The sequence below is a fragment of the Schistocerca serialis genome, chromosome 1, assembly GCF_023864345.2.
Source record: "Schistocerca serialis cubense isolate TAMUIC-IGC-003099 chromosome 1, iqSchSeri2.2, whole genome shotgun sequence".
NCBI classification, from domain to species: domain Eukaryota; kingdom Metazoa; phylum Arthropoda; class Insecta; order Orthoptera; family Acrididae; genus Schistocerca; species Schistocerca serialis.
The window spans coordinates 239,496,515-239,523,884 of NC_064638.1; the positions used below are offsets into that span (position 1 = coordinate 239,496,515).

General features: G+C 39.6%; 1 protein-coding gene across 2 annotated transcripts in view; it reads right to left on the minus strand.

Moving 5' to 3' along the window:
• Positions 1-27,370, minus strand: part of LOC126466679 (probable ATP-dependent RNA helicase DHX34) — a 179,030-nt gene that overhangs the window by 76,867 nt on the left and 74,793 nt on the right. For both annotated transcript variants that reach the window (XM_050096401.1, XM_050096402.1), the window contains exons 9-11: positions 25,746-25,960; positions 16,675-16,869; positions 1,212-1,400 (exon numbers count right to left, since the gene is read on the minus strand). In XM_050096401.1, the coding sequence (XP_049952358.1) occupies positions 1,212-1,400; positions 16,675-16,869; positions 25,746-25,960 (599 nt within the window). The remainder of the gene's footprint in view (positions 1-1,211; positions 1,401-16,674; positions 16,870-25,745; positions 25,961-27,370) is intronic.

The following is a 27,370-nucleotide window of genomic DNA, read 5'->3' on the forward strand; positions in this document are numbered from 1 at the left end:
AGGATGGTACAGGGATAAACCAAAGAACATAAAAATTGGAAGAGTGAAAAACGATATATTTGAACTGCTTGGGATGTACTGATGATCAGGCTCTCCTAGCCACCAATGTTCACGAAACCCACAACAATTTAAATCGATATAAGAAATAGCACAGAAAATTGGTTTCAGAATATAGTTTAAAAAACAAAGATTATAATAACTGATCCATCACTTGCAAACAAAATTACAATAGAAGAACTGGAAATCGAAACTGTTCATAAATATAAATATTTATGTCATATCATAAAGGAAATAGGAAAGTGACAATGCAAAAAAGAATAAAAAAACCTGAACGAAGTAAATTACATAACCAGAAACACATACAACAAAAAAAAAAAAAGCCTATTGACAACTGGAAAATTAAAACATTATAACAGCACAACCAGAGATAACATACGCAGCCGAAACTGTCTTCAAAACATCCAATACAGCAGAAACTGACGGAAAGAACAATACTTAGGACATGTATAAACAAATAATATCGAGCAAATGGACATTGTGGAATAGCTTCAAATGAAACAGTATACAACAAAATAGAACCAGTAATGAGCACGATGAGCAAGAAACGGAGGCAATTCTTTAGATAGTTGATGAGAACACCAGAAAATGGAATTAGTAAGAGAATAATATTTAAAAAAATGTGGAATAGTAAGCACAACATTAAATAGATTACAGAAATTAAAAAAGTATAAGAGAACTCCAAGTTACATTAGATAGCCTAAAAAATAAACTGACAAAACCAAAATACTGCAAGACACACAAACCAGACTACAAGCAAAGATCAATGAAATGACTACAGGAAGGGTGATCTCAAATGAGGAAAGAAAAATAATTTCTGAAAGAAAGAAAAAATAATGAACAGACAGAAGAGCAGAACACCCTTTATACAATTATAAATTATACTAATCATTTTTATAACCACTGTATTACTGAACTGCATCACTGAATTGTTATTGAACTGAATTGTATAGCTAAAGAATAACGGCTCCTTGTACAAACATTTGGATATTGAATTATTTTACTGTAGTCTAGGAGAATTACAGTAGAGTGTTCTCACCTGAAGCATCTCTTTAAACTGGCAATTGTAATGAGAAAACTGTTTTTACATTAACATATATATCTAAAAAGTGGTGTTACTTTAATATAAGAGAATTATAGCAGAATGTTCTCACCTGAAGCAACTCTTTAAACTGCCTGCGCAGCTTTACCATTTCATAAAAGCGCTGCTCTTCCAATCCTCTACGACGACACCAAGTGCGAGAATTGCTCGCTCTCTCTGCTTTTACCTCCAGCCATCCACGTAATGCATTCAGCAATGTCACAGGGTCTCCATGATCTGACTCCAGTTCTTTTCGTGATGTCTGAAAAAGATTTTATACATATTAAATAGGTTATGTACATCTTAATTTTAATGATAATGTAAAAATACTAGCAATACGAAACAAAATTAAATGACAATCACTGTTAATGTTAGCTATTCAATGATTTCTTTTATCTGAATACTTAAAAATGTTATCATATATTTGGCACAGATGGAACTCTCACACAACATGCTAATGAAAATTAAATAAGAATTTAGTGAAAGCAACATATGAACTAATTAAAGATGTCAAGAGTGCATCATGTGATCAAATAGTAGATGATGAGAATAAAACCCATTGGATTAATTGGTCACTAAGGAGCCGTGGTCTTGGGGTAGCGTCTTTGATTCATAATCAGAACATCTTTGGTCCCGGGTTCGAATCCCGCCGCTGCTTAAATTTTCATTAATAATCAGCATAGGCGGCCGAAGACTTCCGGCATAAGAAGTAACCCTAATTCTGCCAAGGGCCTTGTAAAAGAGGGCGGAGGAGTGGACTGAGGTTCAGGGCACACTCTTGTCCTAGGGGTGGGAAACTGCTCCTGAAGCCTGAAGAATCAATGAAGATCAATGGCATGAGGATGCAGAAGGCAATAGAAACCAGTGCATTAATGACACGTAATGTAATGTCTGTAATATTATACGACTGATTAACATTTTATGAATAATACTGCCATAGAGAGGCATGAGGATGCAGAAGGCAACGGAAACCACAGCATTAAAAACACATAACGTGTATCAATAGGACACATGGCCTGTTACTGAAGAAGTGTCATGATGATCTCTCCTTTAGCAAAAGATTCCGGAATAGTCCCTCATTCGGATCTCTGGGAAAGGGACTGCCAAGGGGGAGGTTACCATGAGAAATAGACTGAATAATCAATGAAATAAAAACATTCTATGAGTTGGGGCATGGAATGTCAGAAGCTTGGATGTGGTAGGGAAACTAGAAAATCTGAAAAGGGAAATGCAAATGCTCAATCTAAATATAGTAGGGGTCAGTGAAGTGAAGTGGAAAGAAAACAAGGATTTTTGGTCAGATCAGTATAGGGTAATACCAACAGCAGCAGAAAATGGTATAATGGGAGTAGGACTCATTATGAATATGAAGGTAGGGCAGAGAGTGTGTTACTGTGAACAGTTCAGTGATAGGGTTATTCTTATCAGAATCAACAGCAAATCAACACCGATAACGATATTTTAGGTATAAATGCAGACATTGCCAGCTGAAGATGAAGAGACAGAGAAAGTGTATGAGGATATTGAAAGGCTAATACAGTATGTAAAGGGAGATGAAAATCTAATAGTCATGGGGAACTGAAGTGCAGTTGTAGGGGAAGGAGTAGGAAAAAAGGTTACAAGAGAATATGGGCTTGGGACAAGGAATGAGAGAGGAGAAAGACTAATTTAGTTCTGTAATAAACTTCAGTTAGTAATAGCGAATACTCTGTTTAGGAATCACAAGAGGAGGAGATATACTGGGAAAAGGTCGGGTGATACGGGAAGATTTGAGTTAGATTACATCATGGTCAGACAGAGATTCCCAAATGAGATACTGGATTGTAAGGCATACTGAGGAGCAGATATAGACTCAGATCACAACATAGTAGTGATGAAGAGTAGGCTGAAGGTTAAGACATTAGTCAGGAGGAATCAATATGCAAAGAAGTGGGGTACGGAAGCACTAAGGAATGATGAGATACACTTGAAGTTCTCTAAGGCTATAGATACAGCAATAAGGAATAGTTCAGTAGGCAGTACAGTTGAAGAGGAATGGACAACCCTAAAAAGGGTGATAACATAAGTTGGAAGGAAAACAAAGGTACAAAGAGTATAACTGCGAAGAAACCATGGGTAACAGAAGAAATACTTCAATTGATCGATGAAAGGAGGAAGTACAAAAATGTTCCAGGAGACACAGGAATGCAGAAATACGAGTTGCTGAGGAATGAAATAAATAGGAAGTGCAGGGAAGGTAAGACAAAATGGCCGCATGAAAAATGTGAAGAAATCGAAAAAGAAATGATTGTCACTAGGACTGACTCAGCATACAGAAAAGTCAAAACAATCTCCGGTGACATTAAAAGCAAGGGTGATAACATTAAGAGTGCAACACGGGAATTCCCCTGTTAAATGCAGATGACAGAGCAGGTAGGTGGAAAGAATACACTGAAAGCCTCTATGAGGGGGAAGATTTGTGTGATGTGATAGAAGAAGAAACAGGAGTCAATTTAGAAGAGTTAAAGGACCCGGTATTAGAATCAGAATTTAAAAGAGCTTTGGAGGACTTAAGATCAAATTAGACAGAAGGGATAGATAACGTTCCATCAGAATTTGTAAAATCGTTTGGAGAAGTGTAACAAAATGACTATTCCCATTGGTGTGTAGAATGTATTAATCTGGCAACATATCATCTCTTTCGAAAAAACATCATCCACACAATGCCGAAGACAGCAAGAGTAGACAAGTGTGAGAATTATTGCACAATCAGCTTAACAGCTAATGCATCCAAGTTGCTGACAAGAATAATTTATAGAAGAATAGAAAAGAAAATCGAGGATGCGCTAGATGATGATCAGTTTAGCTTTAGGAAAGGTAAAGGAATGAGAGAGGCAATTCTGATGTAGCGGTTAATAATGGAAGCAAGACTAAAGAAAAATCAAGACATGTTCATAGGATTTGTCAACCTGGAAAAAGCATTTGACAATGTAAAATGGTGCAAGATGTTTGAAATTCTGAGAAAGTAGGGGTAAGCTATAGGGAGAGACATATCATAAATAATATGTACAACAGCCAAGAGGGAATAATAAGAGTGGATGACCAAGAACAAAGTGCTTGTATTAAAAATGGTGTAAGACAAGGATGTGGTCTTTCTCCCCTACTGTTCAATCTGTACATTGAGGAAGCAATGATGGAAACAAAAGAAAGGTTCAGGAGTGGAACTAAAATTCGAGATGAAAGGATATCAGTGATACAATTTGCTGATGACACTGCCATCCTGAGTGAAAGTGAAGAAGAATTACATGATCTGCTGAATGGAGTGAATAGTCTAACGAGTACAGAGTATGAATTGAGAGTAAATTGAAGTTAATGAGAAGTAGTAGAAATATGAACAGCGAGAAACTTAATATCAGGATTGATGGTCACGAATTATATGAAGTTAAGGAATTCTGCTACCTAGACAGTAAAATAACGAGTGATGGATGGAGCAAGGATGACACCAAAAGCAGACTAGCATTGGCGAAAAGGACATTCCTGGCTAAGAAAAGTCTACTAATATCAAATATCGGCCTTAATTTGAGGAAGAAATTTCTGAGAATCTACATCTGGAGCACAGCATTGTGTGGTAGTGAAACATGGACTGTGGGAAAAGCAGAACAGAAGAGAATCGAAGCATTTGAGATGCGGTGCTACAGACTACCGTAATGTTGAAAATTAGGTGAACTGATAAGGTAAGGAATGAGGAGGTTCTGCGCAGAATCGGAGGGGAAAAGAACACGTGGACAAGGAGAAGGGACAGGATGATAGGACATCTGTTAAGACATGAGGGAATGACTTCCATGGTACTAGAGGGAGCTGTACGGAGCAAAAGCTGTAGAGGAAGACAGAGATTGAAATACATCCAGCAGATAATTGAGGATGTAGGTTGCAAGTGCTACTCTGAGATGAAGAGGTTAGCACAGGAGAGGAATTCGTGGCAGGCCACATCAAACCAGTCAACAAAAAAGGGAAATACTATTTAGAGATTCAACAATAAATGTATGAATACACGTTGAGGAAAATCATGGATGGAAAAGATTTGCTTTAATATCCACACAGATGCTTGTGTTACTAAACAGACTACGCAAAAGTGAGAAAATGCTTTTAAAAACAGATTCTGACTTCTAGAGCATTTATGGGCAACCTGTATCATTTAAATACAGAAAAAATCAGTCAGAAATATACAGAGAACACAGAAATGTGATTTGATGATGCCCTCAACCACAGAGAAACAGGACTCCAAAGCAAACTGGTAATTATTAATCACAATAATAATGACAAAGAATATAATGAAACCTTGCCAACAACACAGACACAAAAACTGAAATATATTACTAAAAAAGGAGAAAATGCATGTTTTGTGGGATCCATTTTGCCATATAGAATTCTTGGGCACGAAACTGTATGTTAATAATGTATGTTTGATATATTCCAATCAACTGCCTTTATTTTTGTTATTTATGTGAACAATATGTTATTGATTTCAGCATTATATAAGACTGTCCTTATTTGTTCACTGAGTCTGTAGTAACCAGGTAACACATAAAGCCAATCTAAGTAACACAAATATGGCTTTTCTCATAAACATAATCGATACACAGAACAACTGATGTGAGGAGTAAAAACTAAAAGATCATAGTGGGAATGATTCAGCACTGCTTGGCATATATATAGGCACCACTCGCTGATATATGACATGGCAGAGACCTTGCCACTTCCTACAGGAAGCCTCTAGTGGCTGTACCATGCTGATACAGTTGGTAGTTGATTTAAGTACATACGCACAGTGACACTACACTTGGCATTCTCACACACATATCTGATAGTGACCCGATATAGCACACCTCTCCCTCATGTGGAGAGGGTGTACCCATGCAATAGAGGAGATGCCAGCGGCCTGGTAAGAGCCACATCCATTGGATGTGTAGTGGCGGCAGCTGGTGCCAATGGCAGGAGGCGGGATGATGTGCCGGTCGGGCACTGGACTGTAGGGCTGGAACGCACTGAGATGCCCCACTACAGCACTGCAGCAGACGTGCCATCACCATCTCTGTGTCACCATCAGCAGGAAGGTCCCAGTGTAGATGAGATGAAGCTGTACCCACCAGCAATTATGGCTGAGACAATGATGGTGAGAGAACTGTTGGAGGCAGCCTGACCCAAACAGCAAGCTGTGGCAATGGAGCCAAGGCCGGAGACAGATTGGCACCTGGTGCCAGGAAGCTGGAACCCCAGGGCTCTACACATAGTGGAGGCAGCCAATGGGACAGGGGCACCTTCATAGCATGCAACAACGGACTTGAGGTGGAGGTCAGTGGAGGGCTGTGGTGATGGGAGCAGCACCTGCAAACTGGTAGCTTCTGATGGTGAGTGGGAGTGCAAGTGATGAAAGCAACGCATGACCAGCCCTTTGGCCATATGGACTTCTCTGGTGGCAGACAACAGTGGCTGGCATGTATTTGGGCTGGTGACCAAAGTCTTGTGCCCACACTGGCGATCCTGATATGGAGTGGCCGGACGAACCCGACAGTGGCAGGTGTGGCACAGGTGGCATAATGTGGAGGAGCGTGCATGGCTGCCAGCTACAAAGCAATTCAGCTGGGCTCTGCTCTCCCATAGGCATGAAGCAATAGGTACTCATACAATGGAAAGAGCATGGTCTGGCAAACAATTCACAACAAAGTTTTTTATTTGGGACTTCAATGTACACACCAGCTGTTCCGCCTCAGCATTTGATTGAGAGTGAAATGGCACAACCATAACATGATGAATGCCGTGTTGGGAGAAAAACAATTGAAAGGTGTGAGAAAAAAACTGGGGCCTATTATCAGTAACTAAGGTACAAGGAAAACCCTCAACAGAAGAAACCTTCAAAAGTGTATGAACCGTGACCTCAGCCGAAGTTGACATACACCGGAGGATGTAAGGAAACCTAGAAAATGAATCCACAGCCAAGAGCCCATAGGAATTTAAGAAGAGACCCTCAAAGTCTACATGAATGTTTTACCATGGTTGGTGTGGAGCAGGCCAGTGGAACAGATATGCCCTGAGAGATGCCTGTTGTCAGGCAACTGTTCACAGACCATGGCAGAGTGGCCAATTTCGCCATCAATTCCTGGCCAAAATACATGTCTCCTAGCTAACAGTTTAGTTTATGAAACTGCTCAATGGTCCTGGTGGAGAAGGAGTAGAACCTCACGCGATAATATGGCAGGAATAACTACTCTGGGAGAGAAGTCCACAGGGATAACTGTGAAACACCATTGAAAACAAAGAGGTGACATCATAAGGAAAAATTGTTGTGCAGAGAGTCCAAAGCCTGATGTGGCAGTTTATCAGCCCAGCCATGTTGAACAACTGAACCACCTGGCAGAGAACTGGGTTAGTGGACACGGCAGTTGCCATGGAAGAGCTCCTAACTGGGAAACCCTCAATTGCGGCCTGCATTTCAATATCAAGATGGAAGCAAAGCAATTCTTCATGATGAAAGGTGGGATCAGGACCCACAGGAAGACAGGAGAAGCCATCAGCATTGGTATGTTTAGATGTAGGTTGAAAATGGATTTTATAATTGTAGTATAACAAGAATAGTGCCTATTATTGTAGGTGGTGTGCTGCCTTGTCAAGCAAGCAAGTGTGAGGGTTGAACAAGGGAACCAAGGGTTTATGATCAGTAATAAGGTGAATCTTGGGGACATGCAAAAAAACTTGAAATTTTTGGAGAGCATAGACTATGGCAACAGCCTCTTTTTCTATTAGAGTAGTGCTGCTGGGCTGGAGTGAAGAGATTTAGAGGCAAGAAGAACCTGTTGTTCACAGCTGTTGACATTTCAGTGTATTTGGACCTTGCTGAGGCCGTACTGTGAGGCATCAGTCACCAAAACTATGGGCTGGTCCAGAGAGAACATATCTAAACAAGGCACTGGCAGTAGTTTGGATTTCAACATTTGAAAGACACGTTCACAATCCAGAGTCTAGCAAAAAGTTACATTCTTGTGTAACAAGAGATGCAACATGTGGGCCGATGTGGCCAACCCTAGCCGGAATTTATGAAAGTAGGCTATCTTCCCTAGGAAGGCCTGAAGCTTCTTCGTGGATGAGGGGTGAGGCATAAACATAACAGGGGAGATGTGGTCTAGCGGAGCTCGAATCCGATCCTGTGAGACCTCAAACCCAAAATAAACAATAGAAGGTTGAAAAACACTGAGATTTCATGAGGTTACACTTTGAGCATGTAGACTGTAAGACAGAAAACATAGTGTGCTAATGTTTCAAGTTATCGGCCATGGTGGAACCCATGACAACAATATCATCCAGATAATTAATGCAACCTGGGACAGGCATAGTCACTTGCTCTAAAAATTGTCGGAAAATAGCTGCTGCACTAGCCACACCAAAAGGAAGGTGCAAATATTGATAGAGACCAAAACGAGCATTCAAAACATGAATGCGCCAAAACTCTTCATCCACAGGAACCTGCAGATACACTTCCGGCAATTCAATTTTAGAAAAGCACTGATGACCCGATATTTTTGTCAACAGTTCCTCCTGGCATGGGAGAGGATACTCATCCATGATCAACTACACATTGACAGTAGTACTGAAGTACCACAGAGGCAAAGTTTCCCTAGCGGCTTCTGAACTACAACCATCAGAGACAACCATTCGCTAGCCATAGCAGGTTGCACCACCCCTAGAGATTGAAGACTGTCCAATTCTGCTTTCACCTGATCTTTCACAGTGACAAGAATAGGACACACCAGACAAAAACGAGTCATGGTCTCCAAAGAAATGACAGCAGAAAAATTCATAGCACACCATATACCTTTTGAAAACAGATCCAAAAACTCCTCACACAGTGTTTCCAATTGAGAATAGGGTACCTGATTGGACATAAGATGAACTGTGTCAGTGATGGAAAATCTAAGCACCTGAAATGCATTGACCCTGAACAAGTTCTCAACACCAGCATCAGCGACTACCAAAAATGTAATGGAACGTACACTGATTTGTAAGAGGCAGATTCTGTAAAATGTCCCAACAGCACTGTGTTCTGTTTGTTATAACTGACCAGCTTAAGCAGGACTGGTGACAATGGCTGTGAGCCTAAACTCACATAGGTTTGAGAATTCAATAACGTAACTGCAGCACCTGTGTCAACCTGTAGCTGGAACATTTGGAGAAAAAACACTCTTAACTCGATAAACAACTTGGGAGAAGTCACAAGCATTGCAGTCAAATGTCCATATCCTGAGTAACCTTTGGCGAACAATACACGGAGGCAATGTGGCCTTTTTTCTGCCAAGTGCTTAGGGCACACTGAATGTCCATGCTGGACAAAATAGAAAGTACAAGGAAACAGAGAATGCTGATGCTGGTGTTGTGGCGGTCACTGCTGCTCGGACTGGCCTTGGTCTTCTAGGCACTGGGCCCGCATGTTTACTGCTGCCACTGCTGCTTCCTTATGCAAGCTAGCTGTCGTCCTAGTGGGCACATCTTGTGACACTACTGTCAGTTTTGTCACTTGCTGCTTGAGAAACTTCAAAAGATTGTGCTATTTGTAAAACTTCTCTCAACAGTGGATTTTCAAAGAGTAAAGCCATCTGGCGCACTTCCTTCTCTGGAGCTATGCAGATAATTGTGATGTGCACCACAGAGTCTGCACAGAGTTATTATGGGCATCAGTAACAAACTGACACTTATGGCTCAGGCCGTGAAGTTTGGCTGCCCAGATCCTGTGTGACTGGTTTGGTTTTTTGTGGCATCAGTAGAATTAACTTGCACTGCTATGATGTGTTCATTTGCAATGGTAGTTGGACATACACTGCACATGTGATTAAAAGTAAGAGAAGCCGGTTCTTGTAAAGGAGAAAGCTGACACAGTAATTGATACACCCTACATGGAATCCACAAGAGGAATAAGACTTTGCACAAAGTACGGGGTGGGCTGCAATCTCAAAGGGTGCATGGCAAATACAGGACGTGCTTGGATCAAGGAACAGTCAGAATTGTAGTTGTAAATTGTTGTAGTTGTGCTGGGAAAGTCCTTGAGCTTCAAGCGCTAATAGAAAGCACAGAAGCTGAAATCGTTATAGGTACAGAAAGCTGGCTAAAGCCTGAAATAAGTTCTGCAGAAATTTTTACGAAGTCTCAGACAGTGTTCAGGAAAGATAGATTAGGCAGAATTGGTGGTGGAGTGTTTGTGTCTGTCAGTAGTTGTTTATCTAGTAGTGAAGTCGAAGTAGATACTCCGTGCGAATTGGTATGCGTGGAGGTTATACTTAAGAGCCGAACTGAATTAATAATTGGCTCTTTCTACCGACCCCCAGACTCCGATGATATAGTTGCTGAACAGTTCAGAGAAAATTTGAGTCTCGTAACAAATGAATACCCCACTCATACAGTTATAGTTGGTGGGGACTTCAACCTTCCCTCAATATTATGGCAAAAATACTTGTTCAAAACCAGTGGTAGGCAGAAAACATCTTCTGAGATTGTCCTAAGTGCTTTCTCCGAAAATTATTTGAAGCAGTTAGTCCACGAACCCATGCAAATTGTAAATGGTTGCGAAAACACACTTGACCTCTTAGCCACAAACAATCCAGAGCTAATAGAGTGTATCATGACTGATACAGGGATTAGTGATCACAAGGTCGTTGCAGCTAGGCTCAATACCGTTTCTTCCAAATCCACCAGAAACAAACGCAAAATAATTTTATTTAAAAAAGCGGATAAAGTGTCACTAGAAGCCTTCCTAAGAGACAATCTCCATTCCTTCCGAACTGACTATGCAAATGTAGACGAGATGTGGCTCAAATTCAAAGATATAGTAGCAACAGCAATTGAGAGATTCATACTTCATAAATTGGTAAGAGATGGAACTGATCCCCCATGGTACACAAAACAGGTCCGAACGCTGTTGCAGAGGCAACGGAAAAAGCATGCGTAGTTCATAAGAACGTGAAACCCCGAAGATTGGCTAAAATTTACAGATGCACTACATTTGGCACGGACTGCAATGCGAGATGCCTTTAATAGGTTCCACAATGAAACATTGTCTTGAAATTTGGTAGAAAATCCGAAGAAATTCTGGTCGTATGTAAAGTACACAAGTGGCAAGACGCAGTCAATACCTTCGCTGCGCAGTGCCGATGGTACTGTTACCGATGACTGTGCCGCTAAAGCGGAGTTATTGAACACAGTTTTCCGAAATTCCTTCACCAGGGATGACGAATGGAATATTCCAGAATTTGAAACATGAACAGCTGCTAGCATGAGTTTCTTAGAAGTAGATACCTTAGGGGTTGCGAAGCACCTCAAATCGCTTGGTACGGGCAAGTCTTCAGGTCCAGATTGTATACCGATTAGGTTACTTTCAGATTACGCTGATACAATAGCTCCCTACTTAGCAATCATATACAACCGCTCGCTCACCGATAGATCTGTACCTACAGATTGGAAAATTGCGCAGGTCGCACCAGTGTTTAAAAAGGGTAGTAGGAGTAATCCATCGAACTACAGACCTATATCATTGACGTCAGTTTGCAGTAGGGTTTTGGAGCATATACTGTATTCAGACATTATGAATCACCTCAAAGGGAATGATCTATTGATACATAATCAGCGTGGTTTCAGAAAACATCGTTCTTGTGCAACGCAGCTAGCTCTATATTCGCACGAAGTAATGGCTGCTATCGACAGGGGATCTCAAGTTGATTCCGTATTTCTAGATTTCCGTAAAGCTTTTGACACCGTTCCTCACAAGTGACTTCTAATCAAGCTGCGGCCCTATGGGGTATCATCTCAGTTGTGCGACTGGATTCATGATTTCTTGTCAGGAAGGTCGCAGTTCGTAGTAATAGACAGCAAATCATTGAGTAAAACTGAAGTGATAGCAGGTGTTCCCCAGGGAAGTGTCCTGGGACCTCCGCTGTTCCTGATCTATATAAATGACCTGGGTGACAATCTGAGCAGTTCTCTTAGGTTGTTCGCAGATGATGCTGTAATTTACCGTCTAGTAAGGTCATCCGAAGATCAGTATCAGTTGCAAAGCGATTTAGAAAAGATTGCTGTATGGTGTGGCAGGTGGCAGTTGACGCTAAATAATGAAAAGTGTGAGGTGATCCACACGAGTTCCAAAAGAAATCCATTGGAATTCGATTACTCGATAAATAGTACAATTCTCAAGGCTGTCAATTCAACTAAGTACCTGGGTGTTAAAATTACGAACAACTTCAGTTGGAAAGACCTCATAGATAATATTGTGGGGAAGGTGAGCCAAAGGTTGCGTTTCATTGGGAGGACACTTAGAAGATGCAACAAGTCCACTAAAGAGACAGCTTACCCTACACTTGTTCGTCCTGTGTTAGAATATTGCTGCGCAGTGTGGGATCCTTACCAGGTGGGATTGACGGAGGACATCGAAAGGGTGCAAAAAAGGGCAGCTCGTTTTGTATTATCACGTAATAGGGGAGAGAGAGTGTGGCAGATATGATATGCGAGTTGGGATGGAAGTCATTAAAGCAAATACGTTTTTCGTTGTGGCGAGATCTATTTACGAAATTTCAACCACCAACTTTCTCTTCCAAATGCGAAAACATTTTGTTGAGCCCAACCTACATAGGTAGGAATGATCATCAAAATAAAATTAGAGAAATAAGAGCTCGAATAGAAAGGGTTAGGTGTTCGTTTTTACCGCACGCTGTTCGGGAGTGGAATGTTAGAGAGATAGTATGATTGTGGTTCGATGAACCCTCTGCCAAGCACTTAAATGTGAATTGCAGGGTAGTCATGTAGATGTAGATGTAGATTTGAGTCTGTCACTACCAAAGCCAAAAAATGCTGTCTCAGTCTTTTTTTGTAAGCTTCCCAATTCTCAGCTGAAACATCATATGGAGGAAAAGTGGAACGATACCCTATCTGATGGAGAACGACAAAGTGGCCAATGGTGATGTAAACTGTTCAATAATGGCAGGTAGCACAGCGTCCTTGATGATTAAACATAATGAAACGGCACTTAAAAACTGCACACGTGTGAACCATACTATCTTTGTTGCCAATTGTGTAGTAACCAAGTAATATGTGAAACCAAGCCAAGTCACAAAAATATGGCTTTATGAATAAACCTCTGACTCCACACGTAACAAGACAAAAGAATCATACAGAACATGCAACATGAGCGATACACAACAACTGATGTGAGGGGGGTACAAACTAAAAGAACATAGTGAGAGTGAGTCAGCACTGCTCTGTGCGTATACACACTATGTGATCAAAAGGATCCGGACATCTGGCTGAAGATGACTTACAAGTTCGATACGATCTCCATCGGTAATGCTGGAATTCAGTACGGTGTTAGCCCACCCTTAGCCTCAATGACAGCTTCCAGTCCCGCAGGCATATATTCAATCATGTGCTAGAAGGTTTCTTGGGGAATGGCGGCAATTTCTTCACAGAGTGCTGCACTGAGGAGAGGTATTGATGTCGATCAGCAAGGCCTGGCATGAAGCCAGCGTTCCAAAACATCCCAAAGGTGTTCTATAGGATTCAGGTGAAGATCTGTGCAGGCCAGTCCATTATAGGGATGTTATTGTTGTGTAACCCCTATGCCTCAGGCCACACATTATCAACAGGTGCTCAATCGTGTTTAAAGATGTAATTTCCATCCCTGTATTGCTCTTCAACAGCAAGAAGGTGCTTAAAACATAAATGTAGGCCAGGGCTGTGATAGTGCCATGCAAAATAAGGGGTGCAAGCCCCCACCCTGAAAAACATGGCCACATCATAGCACCCATGCCTCCGAATTTTACTGTTGGTACTATACATGCTGGCAGATGACATTCATCGGGCATCGGCATACCCACACCCTGCCATCAGATCTCCACACTGTGTACCATGATTCATTACTCCACACAACATTTTTCCACAGTTCAATCGTACAACGTTTATGCTCCTTACACCAAGCGAGGCGTCATGTGGCATTTACTGGTATGATGTGTGGCTTATGAGTAGCTGCTTGACCATGATATCCAAGTTTTCTCACCTCCTGTCTAAGTGTATAGTACTTGCAGTGGATCATGTTGCGGTTTGGAACTCCTGTGTGATAGTCTGGATAGATGTCTGCCTATTACACATTATGACCCTCTTCAACTGTCGGCAGTCTCTGTCAGTCAACAGACGAGGTCAGCCTGTACGCTTTTGTGTTGTACATGTCCCTTCACGTTTCTATTTCACTATCACATTGGAAACAGTGGACCTAGGGGTGTTTAGGAGTGTGGAATTCTCACTTACAGACATATGACACAAGTGACACCCATCACCTGACCTCGTTCGAAGTCCGTTCTGCTATCTCACAGTGTCTAATGACTACTGAGGTCACTGATATGGAGACCTGGCAGAAGGTGACATCACAATGCACCTAATATGAAAAACATATGTTTTTGGGTGAGTCCGGATACTTTTAATCATGTAGTGTAGGTGCGAGTCCCTGATAGACGGCCAGGCACCTGTATGCTTCCTACGGACGGCCTCTAGTGGCCAGCCAGTGCTGATACACAGTTGGCAACTGATTTAAGTACACATGCATGGCGACACTACAATTGGCGCACTCAGAGTCACACGCTCTATCAGCATAATACAACAGTCCCCATAGTTGACTAATTGGACAGTCATATAGATATCTGAAGATAAGTGCTACATATTAATTAATTACGACATTTTACACAAATAAATAACAAAAATAATGACAGCTAATTGCAACATGTCAAGTATATATTATTTTTACTAAAGAGAAAAAGATGTGCTATCAGTACAAGCTTAGAAGAGGTAAAACATTGTAAACAGCTACAAACAGGAAAATAAAGAAGTGGAAAAATAGAATAAATATGTTGAACTAGTTTGTTGCTAACACAGTCTGATTAGAGGTTGGACTTCTCATAAATTATTTCCTTGCTAGTAACATTGTTAAATTGTGAAAGAAAAGATCACAGTGGTCCTACTTAACTTGTATGCTGGGAACAGCCACAATCATGAAGAATGAGGAGGGAGAGTGTGAAACAAGAAGAAGTAGCAAAAGGTTTCCATTTGAAAAGGTAGAAGTAAGCAAGAAACTTTCAGATTTACATGTCCTTCAGCATCAAGTTCTTTAGAAATGGAGCACTAGCTCAGTTGGGGAAGTGGAGAGTCTGTGGTCTTGCCGAAGAAATTTTCCACAGAATTTTCTCAAATTGAATTACGCAAACTACAGAAAATGTGATGAGTGTGACATATGGGAATTAGGATTGTGCTACTCTATATGTGAGTCCAGTATCAACAGCAGCATCATATTCTCTCTGAAACAATAGAAACAGAGAAACCTGTGGTGTAGTTGTATAAGAAACAGAAATTATGAACATAAAGAAATACGAATATAGTTTACACAATGGTCAAAAGGACAATCATAGGACAAGATTGTGCCCTGAATTCTGACATAGAGGAAATATTTTCTAAATAGGCTTTCTTTTGAATTCTGCATCATGTTTTCAAGTACAAGTCTATTCAGATTCTCATATGTCCTGCCACAATCATTATTTGCACTGAACTTGCTTTCAATATTACAGCTTTTCTGAGGCTGCAACTATCAGCAAAAACTGATTAACTAAATATTTAATATAAAATTTATGTACCAATACAAATACTGAACACTTTTGACATAGATTGTGAGATGAAAGAAGCATGTACATTTCAGAGGAAATTTAACTTACTTCTGTTGAGAAGCCTGTATCGTACTGATGAACCTGCTGCACTCTGATGGCTTTTTAGCTTAAACAGTTATGTGAAGTTATATGATGGAGATGCTAGAAATGTAAACAACTTAACCACTGAATTTTCAAACAGATGTGAAATAACTGTAAAATTCAACTGCTGTGATAATTTACTGTATCTTCAAGTTCATTTTTCTACTTGGATGCAATACTGAAAACACATGATGACAATGAAAATGATTTGAGAGGATCAGAAAAATCTGGGTCAAAATACTGAAAGCATGTGATAACACCTAGTAACAGATTCAACAAACAGAGGAACAACTGAATTGGAGAGCTAAAGCTCTAGGAGAAAGTTCACATTTCATTATGTGACTATATAAAATAGTGAGTACTAGTATGCCTGATGATAAATGATGCGAGACATCAATTAATACAAAGAATCATCTATGATTCTGTGGTATGATATGAAGCATCTCTGTACATTCCTTGAAAAACTGAGTTTAAGAAAATTCAAGATATACAATCAACATACTTTGACTGTTTAACTAGAAACATAGTACATTACACCAGAGAATGAGGAAAAAAGTTTGTTAATTTTCATGTTACAAGTACCAATTAAATTTCAAAAAAATGTAACAATATTTTTATTCTCCAGTCTCCTTTATCTATCTCCAATGGAATGTGCGTGGAATTCATGAATGGAACCAAACATCTGGGACATATCAAACATCAACATGTAAAGCAAAGTGTTACTAACACTGTCTTACATACCTCACAATCTGGATCTCGATAGGCCCTGTTTGTGAATGGACTCTGAACACTAAGTGCTGCAGCAAGCGACAGTACAGGTTCAATTTGGTGGAAGAGTGAACCTGCTACTAACATCTTGCCAAGGCTGATGTCAACAGGTAGATTGGAGAGCACACGGCCAATGGTTGTCAGTTTTTCTTTGTCATCCATCGCACCCTGGATTGGGAAAAAATACACTCCTGATTATCAAAGAATTTCTGAGACAAGCTCAATTCAGAACAAGAGAAATTTAGAATGGTACTAAATAGATATGGCAAAATATGGCATTTTGAGCTACTCTTTCTCATGGCATTACAACTCTGTGTCAGTATTACCCTCTGCAATAAGTTTCCTCTATTCTGTCCTCTCTAGGGTAGTTCTTCATCATCCTCTACAAGTTTTACGGGTTTTTCCACAAAGCCTATCCACTGCTTTTGTGGTCTCCCTCTCTATCATGTTACTGGTGACCGTTATTCAGGAATTTTCCTTCCAGCATCCATGCTAAGAACATGTCCAAGTCAGCCTATCATCCTACTTTTTAACAATCTTACAATATCAGCTCCTTGTATAAGGTGGTACAAATCAGCATTTCTGCTAGATCTCCATTTATCATTATTATACTGTACTGGATCACAGGTTTTGAGATATTCTCAGCTGCTGCTCATCAGTCTTTGTTAATGTCAATGTTTCACGTCAGTAGTTTATGTCTGGCCTGATCATGAACTTTCGTATTTGCAAGTTAATCTGTCTGTTTAATATAATGGAGACCAGTAGCGTTTTAATTGAATGGAAGTATCCATTATAGTTCAAGATGTGTGCTTTTATTTCAGTTGATATGGAATTGGTCCAGTTAATATTAAATTCCAGATATCTGAGGTTCTGCATATGTTCAAAATTGAGGCATGCTGCTGATAATTTATTCAGATTGTTATGTTCCTTTCTGGTGAGCATAATGTATTTGGTCTTTATTTCTTTGTTGTTATGATATTTGTAGACAATACAGACATTGAAAAGGGCAATACTTGAAACAAAACTGTAACTTAAATGACAGCTGACATATTGGACAGAATTCATGGTCATTCCTACATTACATCAAAAAATTTGCATCTTATGGAAGTTAGTGAAGACAATATCAAAATGAACAACATAGATAAATTGGCTCGTTTTTCATTGACTGGTGTATTAGAGGTAACTACTTTTTGAAACAATCAGTCTACATAAACATCAAAAATTTTTTCCACAAAAAACTATAGTACTTGAAACCCCAAAACTGAATTTATAATTTAACCATTCCCCACTTGGAAATACAGAATGCAGTGGAAATAAATTACTCTTCATTTTGTATAAGATTACTAGCTGTACCCAGCCACATGTTGTGGTGGTTCAGTCTGGTAAAATGGAAAAGAAAGAAAAGAGAAAGCACAGTTTCTAATATGTATGAGAACTGGATATCCATCCTAATCTTCTTTTACCCCTTCTCTTTGTCCATCTCCTCCTCCTTCCCTCTCGATCTGTCCACCTTCTCCTTCCTCTTTTCTCTCCAACTTCTCTTGGTTCCCCTTCCCTCCCCCTGTCCACCGCCTCCTTTCCACACTCTATGTCCATTTCCTTATTCCACTTTGTTATTTCATCTCTCCCCCTCTCGCTTTCAGCCTTATTTATTGTTACTGCAAATTTAGATTCTGCAGTAATATTCTAACCATGAGCTGATAAACCAGAAATACAACAGTACTATTTAAAATTTGAAGTAAATTGGTCAAGAACTTCTTGAAATTTTTGTGAACAACATTTTATATCACATATGTTACACATATTTATATATTATGTACATTAAAAATATATATTCTATATTCATCCAAATGTTTGTTCGAGTAACATGTAGAATTATGAAGTAAATTGATCAAGTTCTTTTTGAGATTTTTGGTAACAATGTTTCCCCTTTATATATTGCATATATATTTACATATCATACACAGTACATTAAAATAATGTATAGCCTACTCTCTGTCGGAATGTTAGTTAGAATATCATGTACAATTTAAAGTAAATCTGTCGAGAACATTTGAGATTTTTTGATAACGTTTCCACTCTCTACATTACATATACTGTGTGTGTGTGTGTGTGTGTGTGTGTGTGTGTGTGTGTGTGTGTGTACAGCCAATGTTTGTCTGAATTTTCATTAGGGTATTGTGTGAAAATCTGAACTAAATCTTATCAAGAACTTGTGACAAAGCAAGTTGGGATATTTTTTACTTCCCCTCTTGTTTTGCCATCTGCCTCCTTAAAATTCATTTTTTCGTTTTTGATTAATTACTGTTAACATATGTGAGTATAATCTGCATTTCCATAAGAGAGAAACGTTGGCCCTTAGTCTTAAAGGATATAATACCAGATCTAGCTTTGTGCTCAGTTCTGTGCATGTAATTGATTTTCTACTTTATTTTGACTATTACTAGTTACTATCTTTTATTATAAGGTGAAATCAGTAATTGTTTCATAACTTAAATTCTATTGTTGACTTATAAACAAATATCAATTCTGTACTAATTATAAGCATTTGGAAGAACAACTAACAACACTCTATAAGTATTTATTTGGCTCTATTCAAAAACATGTTAGCAAAGCCAGCCCTCAATTAATTCCAAAGTAATTACCAGTTTTGTCCAAAGTATTGTTTGTGTAACTATATCTGTTAATTTCATCATTTAAACAAATAATTTGGCCTAACTCTTGTAGTAGAAGAAACTGTTAAAAAGACAGAGTTTTTTAATGTATTCAATTAATTTAATGAGTTAAATGTTAATTTTAATTTCTGTAAATTAATCATCAAAAAATGTGTAGTTTCAGTGCCTATTATTGTGATAAATGGAAATGTCGTGTGGCTAGGGCCTCCCGTCGGGTAGATCGTTTGCCTAGTGCAGGTCTTTCGATTTGACGCCACTTCGGCGACCTGCGCATCGATGGGGATGAAATGATGATGATTAGGACAACACAACATCCAGTCCCTGAGCGGAGAAAGTTTCCAACCCAGCCGGGAATCGAACCCGGGCCCTTAGGATTGACAGTCTGTCATGCTGACCACTCAGCTACCAGGGCGGACATTATTGTGATGATATATAAGGGCTTGATTTTTGGTCACGAGATTGTCAGTCCACGTATCATTTTCAGACGAGAAACCCATGCTCGTTAGGTCAACAACAATGCATCAACTTAATCGTGAAATAGGTGGTACACCAATAGGCCATGTGTTAATACAATGACAGTTTCTGTTCAATTTATTTGAAAGACTGTGAAATGTGTGGTTAGGTTTTTACTGCTCATAGATGTTCAACAGTAAACTATTGTAGCAGTATGTTGATGATTGCCTGCAAACTATTAATGAAAGTTCACAGATAGGGAACTAGCCATATTAACTGTGTATATTTGGGGGGAGGGGGGTTGGGAACAGTGAAAATAAAGAACTATGAAATACAACTGCGTAAACTGTGAGCTACATCATTTATAGTAGACAGTGTTGAACTTCCACTCCCCCATTTTTCAGGCAGTATCACAACACAGTATGTCGACACCAAGGACCATCAAGAAAGAAATAAAGCAGGCAAATGTCACAAAGTTTTTGAGATGTTTGGTAACAAATTTCTGACATCAAAAAGCATATGATCACTGGCTTTTAGGCCAAAGGTGGAAGCATTTCGAAAATGACTAAATTTGTGTGCTGTTCGCATGCCGCCATGTTAAAGTATACCAAGCATAGCAAAAAGGCACCACCTAAAACCAGTGCCAAGCAACTGTTGTACACTGAGAGACGACAGGGCTGGGATAACAGCTGTGGAGATGTGTATGGGCAAATAGATAACTGAAAGCCCAGATGAACCAAGGTGCTAGAAATAGAGCCTTCTCAATGTACATTCCGCGAACGTTGCTGTGTAAGGGCTTCCGCAGCAATCGCCTGGTTAATGCACCCATGCTGACTGCTGTTTATCAGTGATGAAGGCAGAAATTTGCAGGCCAATACCACAACTAGATGTCTGTTGAATGGTAACAGGTGGTCTTTCTGAATGAATGATGTTTAATGCTCCATCAAATGGATGGTCATTGGACTGTCAGAAGGGTCCAGGCAGTAGGAGGGAGCATTATAGTCTGGGGAATTTTTTGTGCCATTCCATGGGTGATCTTATTTTTCTGGAAGGCACAATGGATTAACAAGTATGCATCTACTCTTGCGGACCTTGTCCATCCCTATATGCAGTTTGTTTTTCCTTGGCACATGGCACTTACCAGCAGTACAATGTAATGTGTCACAGCTCGTGGAGTATACATGCTGCTTTGAAGAGCACCAGGATCCGTTTACTGCACTACTATGGCCACCAAACTCCCTGGACTTGAAACCCAAGCATGAATTTGTGGGACCACCTCAATTGAGGTGTTTGCACCATGGATTCTCAACCAAGAAACCCAGCACAGCTGGCCAAGCCACTGGAGATGGCATGGCTCCACATCCCTGACAGTACGTCCAAACATCACTGACACTCTTCCTTTATGTCTTGCATGGTCCAGGCTGCAGAAGGCAGTTATTCAGGCTTTTGACAGGTTGTTATAATAATGTGACTGGACTACATATTCCTAAATACTGGCATAAAAGTACTATTGAAGATGCTGTCATAGGCAACAGTTCTGCAGCAGTAAGTAGCTAGGAGTTCAGAAATCAGATCCAATGCAAATGAACAGCCTACCCAACTTATTGTGATTCATGGTTGTGAAGACAAGTCTGCATTAATTACAATAAAATATAGCAAATTTTTCTATGGATTAAATATATGTGCAGTTACATATGTAGTGTCTGATGTACACTTAGTAGTGACTAGTTTGTATATGTAATGACAAGCATATACAGTGGAATTTCAATTTTATGTTCTTCAATTTTACATTTTTCGTGATTCTGCACCTTAACTTTGTAGCCCACATGAAGAACGCATAACACCAATGCTTAAAATTCCCTGATTTTACATTTCTTCCTCACAAGGTTTACCTCGATCTAAGTTCTTACTCAATGTCTCGCTTGACTTCGTTCCATTTTCTTCCTACTGACTCAAAAGACAGATGGTTCACACCATGGGTGGTGGTGGAACTAAGGAAATATTTTAGGCTGTTGTGGGGAGGGGAGATGTGAGAGAGGAAATGCGGATGTAATGTATTGCCAATGTAATGTAATGTATTGCCAACACAACTTGCAAAATTTAGCTTCACCTCCAAATTATGATACAACTACTGCTAGGTTCAAGCAGTAATGAAAAAACAATACAGTCGACATGAAGTGTTCCAGACTGAGCCAATACGTGATGAAGGGGCCCAACCACCACCTTTCCTTGTGCCACTTATAACTCAGTCTCATCTTTCTGCATGTATTTCGATCATACTGTATTCAGTAACAATATCAATCATTCCCTTTTTAAATTCAAACACTGAGTCTTGAAGAATGTGCTCAGTCATTATCGAGGAAGTGTTGCCCATTTACGGCTTGGGAACTCTTATTGGCTGGTGACTTGTTAAGTCACCCAATACCCAGTGCAGCCACCACACCACACTAACACACGTAAAATGAGCTCACCTACTGGATGTGTGGAGAGGGGGAGTGGCCCTTCTCCAATGCGACTGCGGATAGGCATGAAAGCATTTTGTGAACTGCTGTAAATGTACTTTTTGTGCAGACGATGTGCTATGACAGCGATGTTACATGTAAATAGAACAAGGGTTTTCTGATAGCACATTTCATGTTCAAATCCAACATGATACAGCTGCAACAACTACATACGCTACTCGTGTATATACTTTACACTGCACACACCACTCACTGTAGATCATAAAGATTGGCAGCAGTGATAGTGAGTATGAAGTGAAACTGTAGCACCTGAGCTTCCTTTCTACTTTACATTTTTACATAGTGAACAAAATTCACCGAGTTGAATTCTAATTAGCTTGCAGCTTCATTTGGGGAATAAACTTATCTCATTTCTTCACTTCTCTGTTTCTCTCATCCAGCCTAAAATAACACTTTAATGGTGGTGAGCGTATGAAATGCAGCTCATAAGAAAAGCATTAAACAATAACAGTAATGAAACAAAGTGTGTCATTAAGCAGATGACCACATTTATGTTTATGGTTTAATCACTATGGTTTAATTCACCTTGTTCATCAATTTTTGCTTCTTTCTGGGTGGGTACAAAGGACAACCTCACAAAATACATGTTTTGAAGGCATAATTTGTAGTTGTAGCATGTCGAAAAACAGGTCAATACATTCTACCCAGATACCAATTTCAAATTTCTGATGAGTTTTTACTTGCTGTTACACATATGTGATTTTTTAAGGACTGATGAAATTAATTAGCACAAATTATTGCATAAACATTGTATTGTACATTTAATTTTCTTCACTTAGACAGATTTTATACAAATTATTGGAGAGGATGGTGATTTTTAATCATATATGCAAATTACTTGTGTTTTTGCTCATATTTTGGGGGATTTTAGCATTTTCCTCAGTTTTGTATTTTTTTTAAAACAGAGGTTTCACTGTAATTCTTTTTCATCTCTCAAAGTAATATTCTACATTCATCATACTAATTCAAGGGGCATTTGAAAAGTTGGTGCAAAAATATAAAATACTTACGTGTTTGGGGTAAACCTTTTTTTATTTTTCAACATAGTCTCCTTTTAGACTTATACACTTCGTTCAACGCAGTTCTAATTTGTTGATCCCTTTCGAATAATAGGAATTGTCCAAGTCTGCAAAATAGCTATTAGTTGCTGCAGTCACCTCCTCGTTTGAATAAAATCTTTGTCCCGCCAGTAATTTCTTCAAATTAGGGAAGAAATAGTAGACCGAGGGAGCCAAGTCTGGAGAATATGGGGGGATGTTAAACGAGTTGGAATCCTATTTCCACTAATTTTGTGACCACAACTGCTGAGGTGTGTGCTGGTGCACTGCCATGATGGAAAAAGACTTTTTCGCGGTCCAATTACCAGCGGTTCTCTTGCAGCTCGATTTTCAAACAGTCCAATAATGATGAATAATATGCATCTGTAACAGTTTTACCCTTTTCCAGATAGTTAATGAGGATTATCCCTTGTGAATCCCAAAAGACAGTTGCCATAACCTTTCCAGCCGAAGGAACGGCCTTCGCCTCTTTTGGTGCAGATTCTCCCTTAGTAACCCATTGTTTAGATTATTGTTTGGCCTCAGGAGTATAGTAATGTATCCACGTTTCATCCACAGTGATGAAATGATGTTTAAAGTCATGCAGATTCTTCTTGAACAGCTGTAAACCATCATTGCAACACTTCACACGATTCCATTTTTGGTCAAGCGTGAGCAGTCGTGGAACCCATGTTGCGGATAGCTTTCTCATGTCCAAATGTTTATGCAAAATATTATGTACTTATTCATTTGAGATGCCCACAGCACTAGTAACCTGCACCTTAACTCTTTTGTCATCCATCACCATATCATGGATTGTATCAGTGATTTCTGGAGTTGTAACCTCCACAGGGCGTCCAGAACGTTCAGCATCACTTGTGCCCATATAGCCACTCCGAAAATTTTCAAACCACTTATAAACTGTTCTAATTGAAGGCGCAGAGTCACTGTAATGTTTATCAAGCTTCTCTTTAGTCTTCTGAGGCATTTTGCCTTTAATAAAGTAATGTTTAATTACTACAAGAAATTCTTTTTCATCCATTTTTTGACAATCACTTGACTTCCTTGACTCACACGAATGCCAAGCACAAAGAAATAGACCAATAAGGCTGAAACTTGGTATGCATTCTTTCCAAAGAAGCTACTAATTAAACATGACCTCAATACACACCGGCTCATGCCATCTCTTGGACTTTGCACGGACTTATGAAATGCCCTTCGTACATACAGTTTCACAGGCTGTAAATGCTAGTGTGCAAAACAATAATTAAACATCAGCATATATCAAGCCATTGTCATTTCCACATATTAAAAAATTCATTACTACATATACTGTCTCTTATTATTTTGTATCTCTTTTGCATTCTATTCTACCCGTCAGATCTCTCTTTCCAACCCTTTCCTCCTTACCTACTCACTAAAACTTTTCCTTCTCTTGGCTTGTATAATTCTTTCTTGCCCATTTCTAGATTGGAAGGGATAAAACAGTACCACATGATTTCTATTCACTGTATCCTACACATATTTTAAACATGGATGTTTTAAATTGGGTTTTACTCAAACCATTACTGATATCAATTGAAACAACAAGTGAGAAATTTGCAGCTTTATCAATTGAAACAACAAGTGAGAAATTTGAGACTTGTAACAGTAAATTTGTTGTTTCAATCAAGCCTACATATTGCTGAAATGAATATGGCATGTGTTATGCGGACCTCTTGAGCCAACATCTTACAGAATACAGAACGATCTTAGTAAGCTCTATGCTGTATCTTGCTACTAGTGTGTGTGACTGAGTGCTGGTGTGATGAGTGTAGCATTGCTGCATGTGTGTGCTTAAACTGACTACCAACTGTTTCAGTGTGGGCTGGCCACTAGAGACTGCTTGTAGGAAGTATGCATACAGCATGGTCTCCACTGCACCATCTACCAGTAACCTGCGCCTATATAAGTGCAGAACAGTGCTGACTAACCCTCACTATGTTCTTTTAGTTTGCACTGTTCACATCAGTTGTTCTGTGCATTCCTTATGTTGCACCTTTGTATGATTTTTTTATCTCGTTACACATGGGGTCACGAAAGGCTTATTTCTGTCATTTTCAGAGGTTTATAAATAAAGCCATATTTGTGTTATTTGGATCAGTTTCATGTATCATTTGGTTGCTACACTCTATACTACCAGGGCCATAATCTGAAAAGTCTGTTTTCTTTTGTTTCAGAGTTTTGGTACATATAAATGCATATCAATCAAGAATCACTATATTAAGAACTTATTAATCAGTAATAAACATGGATTTGTGGAATATACAAGCTGTACCATCTACAATTTTTATGAATCAAAAAATAAATAATCATACATGATGTTTCAGAGAAAGGATGGCATTCTCAAGGCTATCAGCAGGTGGTGGTTCAATGAAGGGAAATTTTCGTGCATCTGGAAGACCCATAGCTACCATCTGCAGCAACAGCGAGTCAAGAGGAACACGTCTTATCTCAGGAGTTGAATATTCCTCCATTTGAGAATACTCTTCTTCAGAATATAGACGATAACAGATTCCTGGTCCTGTGCGACCTAAAAGAAAAATTGGCAATGGTAAGTGATTTTTTTTTTAAATGGATAATTTACAGAAAAAGGTTAAGATATATGTATATAATAGAGGGAAACATTCCACGTGGGAAAAATATATCTAAAAACACGGATGATGTGACTTACTGAACGAAAGTGCTGGCAGGTCGATAGACACACAAACATACACATGAAATTCAAGCTTTCGCAACAAACTGTTGCCTCATCAGGAAAGAGGGAAGGAGAGGGAAAGACGAAAGGATATGGCTTTTAAGGGAGAGGGTAAGGAGTCATTCCAATCCCGGGAGCGGAAAGACTTACCTTAGGGGGGAAAAGAGGACAGGTATACACTCGCGCGCGCACACACACACACACACACACACACACACACACACACACACATCCATCCGCACATACACAGACATACACTCGCGCGCACACACACACACACACACATATCCATCCGCACATACACAGACACAAGCAGACATTTCCAATGTCTGCTTGTGTCTGTGTATGTGCGGATGGATGTGTGTGTGTGTGTGTGTGTGTGTGTGTGTGTGTGTGTGTGTGTGTGTGTGTGTGTGTGTGTACCTGTCCTTTTTTCCCCCCTAAGGTAAGTCTTTCTGCTCCCGGGATTGGAATGACTCCTTACCCTCTCCCTTAAAAGCCACATCCTTTCGTCTTTCCCTCTCCTTCCCTCTTTCCTGATGAGGCAACAGTTTGTTGCGAAAGCTTGAATTTCATGTGTATGTTTGTGTTTGTTTGTGTGTCTATCGACCTGCCAGCACTTTCGTTCGGTAAGTCACATCATCTGTGTTTTTAGATATATTAAGATATATGTATGTATATATGTTACTGCAGTCATGAATCTCATGAAATACATTTGCAATGTTGTAAATATAAATGGATGGATTAAAAATCTACTCACCAAGTGGTGGCAGGAGAATAGACACATAAAGTTTCACAAGCTTTTGGAGCCACTGGCTCCTTCTTCTGACAGAAGTATTGAAGGGGAAGGAAGAGGGGTGAAGGAGAAGGACTGAAGAGGTTTAGCGAATGGGGTACAGTTCAAAAAAGGCACACAGAATGGAGGGTTAGGGGAGACCTACCGGACGGGAGGAGGAGGAAAGCTTTTATAGGAGGAAAGTCTTTGCACTATGCGTTGTTTATCAACTAAGGTAAATATATGTTTTGTGGATGCTTTGAAGCCAGCAAGTATAGGATGGCCAGGATGATTGAGTTTATGGACCTTAGGAAGAAGGTAAAAGGTGAGGTGTGTGGTTTGGGTAAGGTAAGAATGTCTATGGATTGAGGTGCAAGCCCTCGTAAGGGGCCTGAGGTTTTTAGGAGGGACTACAGGTCAGTTTGAATCGCAGGGATACGATCTTGATGGGAGATGCTGCATGTAGATGA